At 45.3% G+C, this 12,918-nt stretch overlaps 1 protein-coding gene across 3 annotated transcripts in view; it reads left to right on the top strand.

The window, feature by feature from the left end:
* Positions 1-12,918, top strand: part of LOC149351081 (uncharacterized) — a 48,496-nt gene that overhangs the window by 15,782 nt on the left and 19,796 nt on the right. For 2 of the 3 annotated variants that reach the window (XM_089580305.1, XM_089580303.1), the window contains exons 5-6: positions 46-326; positions 4,517-4,700. In XM_089580305.1, coding sequence (XP_089436431.1) covers positions 46-326; positions 4,517-4,700 — 465 coding nt within the window. The remainder of the gene's footprint in view (positions 1-45; positions 327-4,516; positions 4,701-12,918) is intronic. The other variant, XM_089580304.1, reaches the window with a different exon arrangement.

Genomic DNA, 12,918 nt, shown 5'->3' with positions numbered 1-12,918 from the left:
TCAGGCTATTGGCATTGATAACCGGGGCTCTGTTGCCTCATGCAGCCGGCTGGTTCTGAGGTGTCGGAAGGCCCTGTAATCCATGAAGTAACCGACCAAATGGAGGACCTTGGAGAGTCAAGTAGCACTATTGTCTGCGAGCCATTGACTGCTGGCCAGTCCCCAAGGGCAGTTGAGGTGTCGAGGCCTGCGACACCAGTACAGCCCTTGGCTTCACCAGCAGCCACCGGGGACCTGGACACTGGTCCCATAGTGGCCAGTCCCTTGAATGCAGAAGACATGATAGAGCCTCTGGTCTTGCTTGGCCCCCTTGCGGATGACCAGAGGTGGGAGCTCATTTCTTGTGCTGTCTGCAGTAGCCTATCAAGTACTTTTAGTAGAGATGTTTGCTTCTACATTTAGGTTATGAAGTGTACAAGTTACCAGATAACTGTGGCAGCAAAACATGCACTAGTGTCTGCAAGCTGGTCATAGACCCACTGTGATGTAGCGTTTTTTTTTTATTCAATTGCAGGGGGATAATTTTGTCTGCAACAGTAATATACTTTGGCTAGTAACCACTGTGAGAAATCTATGCATGCATATCTGTAAACTTTTCATATTGTACATTCATGCAGGCCTTTAATTCGCCTAAGGTTCCCTTAGGTTTTTTTTCTGTTTTTTTGTTGGGTAAATTATCAGGCAATAATTATTGGTGCTGTTCTTTCTTGGAGACTAAAATGTAGGACTGTGCGAATAAGACAGGACAGGGGACATAGAAACAAAAACGGCACCACGGGCGCAGACTTCAAACTCGTCATTCACGAGTGAAAGCATATGCTGCATAAGCGCAGAACTGAAGCGCTCAATCACCTTTGTCAGTTGCACAAGAACTGATAAAAGATAGCACACAGTGCAATGGTATTTTTATTTCGGGTAAACGAATACAAAAAAAAGTAGTAGGGTGCTTTAACCGAGTAGACGAGCAAAAGCATCTGTTTAGCCTGGTTGGCTCATGGTTTCGCTTTGCTGGGTTGTCGGCAATGATATTATTTCGATAGTAGTATTAGTTGAAGACGACGACAATGTTGCAACACAAGCAGCAACACCCTGTGTTGCACTGTGTTGCAGTTTAACACGACGCATAATTGGCTGCGGTGATAGCATAGTACTTTCATGTAGTGGCCAGTGAAGTGTTTGCGCTGCCACAGGTTTGAATCCCAGTTGCGGCAATACTTATTTTATTTATTTATGGTTTGGCTGAGGTCACCCTCGAGGTCAAGCTTCACATAAACTCGGTGAGCCAGTTAGACCTTGTGAAGTAGTGCTTTCACACTAAAACACGCAACAAACTAAATCTCATTGTTGTGGGAGGCCAGAATAAACAACTAAGCAATCTGACAGCATTTTGCTAGGAGCTTCATGCAAAAGCTCCTAGCGAGCTCCATCATGCCAAAGAGGCAAGCTTCACCCAACATATTCAGTGCTTTCATTCAGTTGGTTACCCTCCCCATCTGATCACTGCATCATGTGAAAGTTAATTACAGAAGTTGAAAGACCGCAAAAAGGAGAATGAGAGTGCTAGTAAAAAAATTGGAGGGGACACTAAGCGTAATGGGATAACTATTCATAGATCCCTGGTAGACCTCATACTCCTCGTGGCATAGTGGTGCAGCAGTTAAGCGATATGCCACTGCCATGCGATGGCAGGTGCTCCCAGCGTTGGGCCTTGTGCGACCTATGTTGCTCTTCCGGAGCGACCGATCATTAATTCAACTGGCACCTAGCTACCACGGTGGGCAGTTTGCTCACTATGCTGTGGGCAGGTTGTGATTCCACCGCAAGATCACGTGACCTAGGTGGCTCTCTGGTCAGAGCCATGCTCTCGATTTTTCGCTCACAACGCCGACAATGCCGGCGCCGGATTTTCTGGAGAATGGGGGCTCTTAACGCTATTGCGTTAAAACCGCTACAGGTGATGCCAGCATCAAAAAAGTGGCGAATTGATATGGTGTCAGGATGGTGTTCTCAGCCCTGTGTGAACTGAGTTGCATGTGCCCTTTGGTGTTCAGAGAAAAGAAAAGCAGGCTGCAGTGTTCCACAAATCACGCGAAAAAGTTTACGAAGTGAGATTCAGGTCTTGTGTACGAAATTCCCCTTACCTGTGGCTGGTGGTACGTTGCAGAGTAATGGCATGTGAACGCAGTTTGTCAATAAAGAACAACTCTGCAGGTCACCTAGCACACCATTGTAAGAATTAGGAAGGCAATGGTAAGAAAAAAGTGCCTTGCACTTCAGTCTTGTAGCATAGCTTTTTTGTTCAGATCGAAAGACAAGACAGAAAGGCAGGTCGTCGGATATTTTCACAATATGAAAACGAGTAAAAAATGTGTCAGCAATCTGTCTATTTTACTTTCACTGAATGAACTCGCTTTCTTAGAAGGCCACTTATAATTTTCTGATGTCTTTAATGTCCTATGCTTGACTATAAATTGTTTTTCAGGGCCGGAAATTTACTCTTTTGTCTGGTTTTAATATTCACCTATAAACTTGTTCCTGGTTGTTTTCATCCTGTCATGCCTGTTTTTACATACTTCTTACCATGCTTTTATCCTATCACCATCGCCTTCATTTTGTTGATTGCTGTCTTCCATTCTACCATCTGCATTTACTCTCCACATTTCATTTTTGCCCTCACCTTTAATCAGGTTGATTGTCAGTTTCGATTCTTGTTTTAATTCTTTGCTTTGGCATGAAGCTTCTAGCCAGGTGCTGTCATATTGCCCAATTGTATAATCTGGCTTCACACAACGATGCAATTTAGTTTTTTTTGCGTGTTTTTTTTTGTTTCCCAAAGAAAACAATATGATCACTGTGTGCTATCTTTCATCAGTTCTTGTGTGAACGACAAAGGTGGCTGAGCACTTCAGTTTCGTGCTTAAATAGCATGTGCTTTCACTTGTGAATAGACAGTTGGAAGTCTGCGCCAGTGGTGTCATTTTCGTTTCTATGTCACCTGTCCTATCTTATCTGCACATTCTTACCTTTTTGTTGAAATGAACCAAATAGCCCACAAGGTTGCTCTACTGCAGCATATTTCTAGAAGAATTTGTTTGGAACTGAATGAGGAGCATGTAGACTGAACTTAACAAGACATCACGATCAAGCAACTTCAGCTTTATCACAGCTGCATGAATTAGAATCCTGCTGTATATCTCTTTTTCCAATGCATTTGATAACCTGCAGGTTTTGTTAGCAACTCACATGATGTGCCCAGTTATTAACACACACAATTTTCAGAATGCCAAAGAATTGGCCCTGTCAACATCCTGTGAATCCTTTTAAGTTGGCGTGGGTGTGTGTTTTGTGAGTGCTTCTGTGCACCTTGTATGCATGTGTATCACATCTATTTAATTGCCTGCAACTGCCTTTGGCTTCCAGCTATCCGAATGTGTTTGACGTTCCTTAGATCTGCATTTATATCTTTCACAGCCTTCATACTTGCCCCTACGTGCCTTGTTCAGCAACTGTGAGGTTCTGGGACTCAACCTGCCCTTCTTTTCCTCAAAAAGCTTCTCTTCTCTGGTGTTTGGCTGCTGAGACCAAGGATGCCAGATTGAATCCTGGCTGCGGTGGCTGTATCTCGATGGAGGAAAAATTCAAGAAACACGATGTCGGTGCATGTTAAGGAACACCAGGTGGCCTGAATTAATCCGGAGCCCTCCACCAGGGTGTGTCTCATAGCCCACGTGCAGCTTTCAGACATTAGAGCGCACATGCCATACCATTCTTGAGCTCTCCTTCTCACACTTAAAGGGAAGCTGAAACAGTTTTTTCAGAATTCGAGGTTATTCAAGAATTCGTATCTATCAAGCTTCTAGATAAAGTATGCAAAGTAATTTTGCACTAGCAGTTAAAATGGCGACATAATCATCGATTAAAACCGCGATGATCTTTAGGCTTCTCCTGACTACGTTGGAGGAGTGCGAGGAAACTCCTTCACCTTCGATGGCATCGGTTTTCTCCCATGGAATAACCGTTTCTTCGCTGGAAACGTAGTGCCATCATACGTGATGTCATTATCGGGGCCTCTGCCAGTCGCTGTGCACTTCAGAGAAGCTGAACGCCGACGACGACTTTATTCGGCGATTACGCCACCATTTCAAATGCAAAACGATTTCGAAGGCTTTACCTGCACATTTTGCACATTCGGCAACCTTAAGCTCATCGAATTCTAAAACCGTTTCAGTTGCCCTTTAACCTGCAGCTGCCCACTGCTCCTGTGTGCAGAATTTATCAAGGGCCCTTTTGCTACAATTCACACTATTTGACCCGTCTTAAACACAAAGATAGCTTCAAAATTGCTTCTACCACCGATATGCCAGCTACCACTTTTTAAAGTTTTCCACTTATGTTCTTTTCTTTTTGTTGTGTTCGATGAGAAAATAAGTTATGCGCACATTTTTGCATGAACTGGTGCACTTTTAAATATGTACACGTTAAAAAACTAAAGTCAAGTGCCTTTGGCTTGCTGCAGTTCATATTTGGTGCCATGTGACATTGAAGAAGTCATCGTGAATTCATCTGAGCATAGTCCAAAGGAACCATCTGCTGCTTCGTCCAAGAGCCTGGCAGCGCCAACTGTTGAAACTGCGCAGGCTGCAACTCCTGCTGCTTCAGCTGTCAAGCAGACCACCCCTTCAAATTCTGTGAGTTATGAGGTAGCGTTTTTCATCTTATTCTCTGCTTATTTTAAGAGCACTATGTAAGAAGCAGCATGGGACATCCTCTATCAAATAATGAAGGCTAATTGAGACCTCATTACACCAAAGAGTCAAACATCTTATAAAGCTTAAGAAGGCTCTTAGCTTTGTGTCAATTGTCAAGTTGTCCAGTTAAGGGTCATTTGCAATATTCCAAGCACAGCCACTATGCAACATGCACATTGGCTGCACAGTCCCGCTTTTGCATTATAGCCGCCGCAGATGCTCAGCAGTTATGGCGCTTGGCTGCTGACGCAAAAGACGCGGGTTCTGTCCCGATCGCGGTGATCGAATTTTGATGGAGGTGAAATTCTAGAGGCCCGTGTGCTGTGCGATGTCAGTGCACGTTAAAGAACCCCAGGAGGTCGAAATTTCCGGAGCCCTTCACTACGGCGTCCCTCATAGCCTGAGTCGCTTTGGGAGATTAAACCCCTACAAACCTACAAACCAAGTTTTTGCATTATACAGTAAAAGCTCGTTAATTCGACACTGACGGGACCGCGAAAAATTGTCGAATTATCCGAATGTCGAATTATCGAATGAACAACAAAAAACAATGTTTGCCGCAACAGGACGTATACCTTTAGTTGGCAAGGAAATCTGTAATCACCGTCCGCTTTTTCGAGCGAATTTGAGCGACTACGATAGCCCTAACAGCTGCCAGGTGCTCCGCGGCACACGCGCCGTCAGGGATTTGTTCACAGAAGTCCTCCCGCACGGACAAGGCTTCTGCGGCTTCTTTCACCGTGCACTTCGGCATTTGGTGCAACTGCTCACAATCGTAAATCGTCGTCGTTGTCAGCGCCTGTCACTTCAATTATTTCATCCTCGGTCAGCTGACAGGACACGAAGGCGAGGCGGCGCGCAGGCCCTGCGCGCTACCCACCGGAAAGCAGCGCGGGGAGGAGGTGAACGGAGCGCTGCTCCCCGCTTATCTGTTTTTTCAACCAGCGTCCGCGGGGACGGCGTTGTTGCTGGGACGCGCGTCTTATCTTTCCTCTGATCTTTTAACTCTCCTCTTATCTGCACGGGGACTGTGGACGGGTGTCTTATCTTTTCTCTATCTTTTTCTCTGATCTTTTAACTCTCCTCTATCTGCACATGGCAGCGGTGGTGGCTGAGCCAGTAGGCAATCCCTTGCGATTTCCTTTCACCCTTCTCTCAGTCGCAACAAAACAGCAACAACAAGTAGCGCAGTAAACACGCTGACAAAGTGCGCATTTACCAAAAAAGGCGCCGTAAATAACCGTGATAGCGACTGCTGCGACACAACAAAGCACAAAAAAAAAAAGACGCCGCTTCCTCGGATGGATGGACGGGTGGATGGATGATATGACCATAGGGATGGCCTATCAGCCGTACAGTAGCGCCGCTCATGGCAGTGTTTTTTTCTTTTTGCTCTCGGCACACCGGCTTGGCGGGCTGCGGAGTGAAGTCGAATTAACCGACGCACGGCAGAATTTGTTCGAATTAACGAGAGTTTCGCCCCATAGACTCCTATGTATAATTGTAGGGACCTCGCGCGCGCGTCGAATTATCCGATTTGTCGAATTAACGGGGGTCGAATTAACGAGCTTTCACTGTAGCACCATCATTGCTGCCGCATTGCATGCCACCTTTGGCTCAACAATGTTGGTGATCAGAGTCTTTTTACATCCTCTTCTCATGAAGATTGGCAAATGTCAACGTCCAGTTTGCTTTCTTATATCGTGCTATAGAGCAGAAACATGAGTCAGTAGTGCTTGAAGCAAAGTAGCTCACTATACAAAATACGTCACTGCTAGACCTGATAGTAAGTCTGATGCATTACAGCTGACAAAGGTACTCCTTTTGTTTCGAATTTAACATTATGCACACTTATGCTCGCTTGTGTATATCTACTCAGTAGTTCATGGCTGCTGATCCTTCGGAAGCAAGCAGAATGGGAGGCGTTGCTATCTGATTTTTAGCTTCATTTCAGCCTTGGCCAGGTGGGTTCTCATTACCTTACAGTGAAGCATGGCAGGAAATGGACATGAGTGGACAAGTGCAGGAAGTGCACGACACTGCAGATTTGTACAGCTTTTGTCAGAAATATACAGCGCAAGGGGTTTGCTTCTAAGCTGTGTAGTGAGCCTCTTGAGCAAACTTGGCAGTCCTAAGTTTTGGAGGGTTTAGGAAGCCAGTTCCTCCTGAATTCAAGATACCAGGGCCACTGAGAACGCAATATGAGCCACGATGCAGGGCTCAGAAGCAGAACCCTTGGGCTGTATATTTTTGACAAAGGCTGTACCATGGTTAATCGCGTATTGGTTGATACTACCACCGGCCACTTGTGCGACGTGGTGAAGCGTGCCACCTGCCCATTGAGTGGGCACATCTTAGCCTTGTGGAGTTATATATCCATTTTATGTTCAACCACATTCGGTATAGGGAGTGAAAATTGCATGTTCTTGGTAAAAATATTTTGCAACACTACTATCTATAGTTAGGGGTTGGACTTTTCCGTGGTTGTTTTTTGAAAATTTGGCGGACTTTTTCGGTTTTTATTTCAGGGCGCTACTTTTGGTTTTTTTTTCAGTCATTATTTTCAGCAAATGAAATACCGACTTTTTTCGGTGACTTAATCTAGCAGTTCTGTCTGGTCAAAAGCCATGTAATGTCTATGTCTGTATTGTTGCCATCCTGAACATTTATTTACCTGTAATTAATGTGCAAATGGTAGTACTTGGAGCTATGTTTTGTAGAAAAATTGCTGGCCCCATTAAAAGAGTAACTGAAGTTAAGTGAAGACAAAACGGAAGCGGAAGTTTACTTCTAAGATCTTGGTTGATATATTGTCGTTGAGTTGTCACGCTGCGTTGAGCGCGAGGGCGAGCCATCATGTGGTCTGCGTGCTGATGGGACTGCAACTCAACCGTCATGGTAGCCAAAACATACTTTTTTGTGGTGCCCATTCGTGGTTTCATTGCCTACATGCATTTGATTAACCAAATTAACCGACCAACTGCTTTAAGTAGGTGATAGTGAAGAAATAGTGCTTAGCTAGAAGACAGCGAGGAGATGACGCTTACCGGTCTGCAGAGGCATGTAGGCCAGTGGAGGAATACCTCAGATCGTACAACTGCGCTGCTTATCCTACAATACCATCGCCGCGTAATGTGCCTGCTTGCCCACTTAGTTATTTTCAACTTTAAGTGAGTGTAACTCGCATTCAGCTGCCAGCTAGCTATGCCTTGCAAGCTAAAAACGAAATTTCGAAAAGTGAATTGCGCGCACTTTAATCTTTTTTTTTTTTTCGGTTTAAATCGATAAATCCAACCCCTATATATAGTCACTAATTTGTTATATTGGTGTTTCATATATCGAGGCTGGCCTTCCTTGTCATGGCATCTGCGAGATCCAACTAGTTACATGAGACTGCAGTATGTGTTTCAAGGTCACGGGCCAGTAAGCAAGAAGGTAGATGACAGCAAATCACTTCCAGGATCTTTGTGAACTTAACCCTTTCGGCCCTGGCGGTGTCAATTGACACCACAGCACAAATATTCCGTTCACGCCTCAGTAAGAGATGAAAATACTGCTAAATTTTAATACAGTAGTTCCTTAGGGATCCCTGCTGCTATTGGCATCGCTGTTCAGGCCCTTCAATTGAGCTGTGCAGTCTAAGGAAGAAGAAGCAGCATCATGGGAGGCATGGAGTGAAGAAGCCGAGAAGTAGCAAATTTGTAGATTTGTATCTCACTAACCATTCGTTCTTCTGCGCTCAGATTTTTATATGCTGTGTGAAACGCCTATCCAAGCTCACATACCCATCGTAAATATTGTTGAATGCGTAGACGCTGCGTTTCAACACATTTTTGACATGTACGATTTTGACACCATCAGGGCTCAACGGTTGCCAGCGGTGGCCATTGAGTGATGATAGGTGATCTTTGTAGAAGAGAATCTGCTAGCGTTTTTGCGGACGCACTTATACCAATGGCCTTTTTGGACTGCTGACATGAATGTTCATCGCAGAAAATGGAAGAACGAATAAAATTATCTTTTTGATAAATTGGAAGAAAGAAAGTTTCGGTATCATACAAGGTGAATATTTGGATCGAGCCTAGAAATGACGATGCGGATGTCAGCGAACAGCAACGGGACCATAGGAATAGCGAGAATTAATGCACGCCTAGCGCTTTTATTCCATTTTTTTGCCGCTCTCCTCCTGTGAGCATCGACTCTGAGCTGCAAGAAGCGACCGGGGTATTCACACTGCAACTCGCGCACCACCGCTCGTTCAGCACTTGTGGCGCACCCTCTACGCTAGGATCAATGCAGAGTGTTTGGCTATGTTTTCTTGAGAAAGCGTATTTGGTGTGATCATAAACAGCTTCTGCTTTCTCCCTGGCCGAGAGGTATCCTCAACGCATAAGCCTATGGATGAGAAGGAATTTATTGTCACCTGTAGAAAACAGCATTCGCTGAAGAGACAGACAGGACGAGATTCCGCTTTATGAATTCTTCCATAGCAAACAGCTGGTTTGAAAACAGATGCAAACCAGATGCATTATGTTTCCACAAGCTTAGAACTTAGATGTGCACAGCTCCGCGCTGGGTCTGATGGAAGCGCTTCATAAAGCTCGATAGAGGAGGGCGTTACAGATTCGAGGAAAGCCTTGATCGTGTCACTAGTCGCCTTCCAGGAAGGCTAGGCAAGTTTTTAACGTCTGTAGTGTTGATGTGACGTACACAAGCTGGAATACAAGCGTGTCAGCAAAAAAAAAAAAAAATTAGGAGCTGATGCAAAACTCAGGGTAAACAGGAGCGAGCGGCGTCTTTTGTGGCAACTGCAAAATCCATCTATCCCTTACAAAATAAAAAAAAAGCTTCTTTAGAGGTCTCCACACAGCAAAATAAAAAATTTTTGCGTTCATTTCTTTCTTGTCAGTTGCGATTACCAAAACGGTCCCTTTCGCATTTTACACCCATTGAGCCCTGATGTACGATTTTGACACCATACCTCTAAATCAGTTAGTACTCGCACCACGAGCTTTAAATTTTTACTGCGTGGTTATGGGGCCTTAGGCATGGTAAAAACGCGGAGCAAAAAAATCTACGACCGAAATAAAAAATCCAGGGCCGAAAGGGTTAAACTGAAAGCAGGGGAGACTTTCGTCCAGCTTTGCCCACTTTGCACAGTGCTGAGCAACGCTTGTGTACCAAACAGTTTTGTCCGGCATTGCAGATGTTTTCTCCATATGAACAGCTTTGGCTTTTCATGGTTGGACAATTTCATAGCTATGCCTAGTTTGCTTCAGCTTAATTACTTTCTTGGTCCTACAAGATTTCTTGGTGCATTAAACAGATTTGGCTGTCTGCAGCCAAACTAGATTTCTCAGCTATAACAATGTTAGCAAAATAAGCAAGCAAGAAAGAAAAGATCACTCGCTCCTTCCCACATCCCCTATGATGGTCTGCGTGGCCATCATTGCCCTGGGAAATGGACTGTGCCCTCACATCACATGAAGCCAGGGCCAGAATGGTGCAAGGTAAAGAGTGGTACATAATGATAGCAAAGGGTGCATGTTGCAGCATGGTTAATGGGCTTGGCCTGCAGGCTGCATAAACTACTTGTTGGTGGTTCTTGTTTTTTTATTCTTCTTAGTCACGAGCTAGATTTCAAGATATCCAAACTTTGTCATGTAAACCTTTTGATACAATCAGCACTCAACACATATTTATACTCCATGGTGTTTAACCCTTTCGCTGTCGGGTGTTTCTGCCCGTGACGCACCCCCAGTGTCGCACACTTCCGGGATGATGGTCCCGCCATTTCAACGTCAGAATCTGACGATGCGGAACTCGCCTCTTCCTCGGATGAGACGCTGTCAGAGTCCGAATCCGCTCGTATTTAGAATCTGAAGAGCCACCGCTCCAATGCGCAGAGAAAGGTCCCGCCCGGTCAGCCATATCCGAAAGTAACCGCGCGCGCAGCGGGGGTGTGCTTTCAGTGGCCCGCAAAACGGAGAGAAATGGGACGCTGTGTAATAAAGGTGAGAGAGGGAGATGGAAAAAGGCTAAAACAAAGTTGAGGGGCTTTGCTTTTGCTGCTGCCAGCCGCAAACGAGGGTGCGACAAGAGAGCGAAAGCAGCGATCGAGTCATGTGTCAGTCTCTTTGACTCTCGGAGTGGCAACGGCGCGCGCCCTTGAACTTAAAGTGCCGTAGCTCACACGCGGACAGAAGAAAAATAAAAACCTGCAAAACAGCGGCAGATGGCAGAACAACCCTTGGACCCATAACCACACGCGCGCGTGGTCATGATCCGGCGAACGGGGAGCGACCGCGCCACTCAGCTAAGAGGGAGGGGTGGGATGGCAGTCGCTCCGTACTCTTCAATACACGTACCAAAACAGTAAGGGGCGAAAATACGAACTTGTAGTAAGATTCAACAGATGGCGCAGCTAGTCCAAGAGCGTCAGCTTTGCGCTCAAGCGCGAAATTTTGAACGCACGATAGATACGTACCGGTACGTCAGTGACACTGTGGGGGGGAAGCGCAAAAACGTACCGGTACGTCCGTGACAGTGAAAGGGTTAAAACTTTTGACTTAACCAACATTTCGAGACATGGTAATTTGACTGAATGAAGGTTTACTGTAGATGACATTATGTTAACTACGGAGGACTGTGGCCTCTAAAAAATTTCATAACCGCTGGTAGTGTAATGGTGTACTTGAAAAGAAAATTGGGATCAAAACAAGCTAAGCATTTTAACGCTATAACAAGAAGACTACAAGTACCTTTTGTCCTCGTGTCTTTATCAGAAAGTATGTACTTTTGGAAAATTAAGGCCAACATCTTATAGAGAAATGACCACCCTTGCCATTATAGTTCTTGCTCTTGGCAAACTGCCTCTCTCCAGGCAAACTTCAAAGGCTCCACCTAATGGAAATGTGTAACTAATGCTGATAAAACTCCATCTCTATGGAACCGGCATTAACAAAAGAAACATTCATTTGGAGCTTGACTATCTTATAGACGTTGGATATCTAATCTGAAGCCCTAGACCTTCCTTTGTCCTACAAATTCTTGCTTGATCAGATGTTGGCACATAGTGGTTCTCATATTGGATGTTAGGTTACTGGCTGTGTCACCCACAAAATTTTAAAAGTACAAAATGCCATGCGTGTTTAAAGAGCACTGGTTCTGCCAACATGTTCCGAATTTCCTGCACAGACCACACACCAGAAATGGATAGGAAACAGCTGCTACAATCAAGCAAGTGGACCAGTCTGAGTGCTGTGCCACCACCACTTTCATGATTGCTTGCTGCACAGTGCTGCTGCTAGCGCAACCACCTCCCCCTTCTAGGCGTCATAACTGCACCAGAAAGTGGCAGGAGCATGTGGCTAGCTTTTCCTTTTTGAGCTGCATTTTGGGACCAGTGAGCCATCTGTCCATGGAACAACGTGAATGTGCAGCAGGCCCTTGTGCTCGTGGTGCTTCCTGGGGCCTGAAGTCCATTTCATCAGCTCAATTGGAATCCATGTAAGCCGTCTAGTTGGCTCTACTTGCACTCCCCCTGCAAGAAGGCCAAGGCCTTCTCTCCTAGCCAGTTAGCTAGCTAGACATGGTCACTCACCATGTGATTACCACATGTGCGGTGAGCGGCCACATAGATATCAAAGGATCAGATCTTCTTACTGGTGCCAAACAGATGAGCAGCAGTTGCAAACAGAGGAAATGAATGCTAACTGCTAACAGCAGTATGTTGTGATTGAGTTGCTGTGTGCACCGTCCATGGAAGTTACTGTGTGCCCATTAATGTGTTTTCTTGTGCACAATGCTTTGGGCAGCATTTTTTATGTGTGGCATGCTTCCGTGCGCAGCAAACACTCCAGCCTGTGCACTGGTGCACTGTATGTCACCATTCCAACTAGCACTACAAAAACTAATGCTGAGCACCAGCATGCACTTTCCTTCAGAAAGTGCATCTTTGTGTCCAGCATTAGTTCTTAGGCACGCACTTAGGGAGATGTGTGTCTGCATTCTGGAAGGACGGCAGGCATTTTATGCGATAACCAGCACAGTCCTGTCCGTAGCAAATTTGTTTCATATTTAACATGTCTGGTTCAACAGCATCTTCAGTGTGCAAAGAGTGTTTGCTGAACTTTTTACCCAACAGCAGGTTGAGTATGGTCACACTATC

Source organism: Amblyomma mixtum, chromosome 3 (genome assembly GCF_055824585.1).
Source record: "Amblyomma mixtum isolate Tamu chromosome 3, ASM5582458v1, whole genome shotgun sequence".
In the NCBI taxonomy this organism is placed as follows: domain Eukaryota; kingdom Metazoa; phylum Arthropoda; class Arachnida; order Ixodida; family Ixodidae; genus Amblyomma; species Amblyomma mixtum.
Note: the sequence above shows the minus strand (reverse complement) of the source record. Positions and strands in the feature narration are given on the sequence as shown.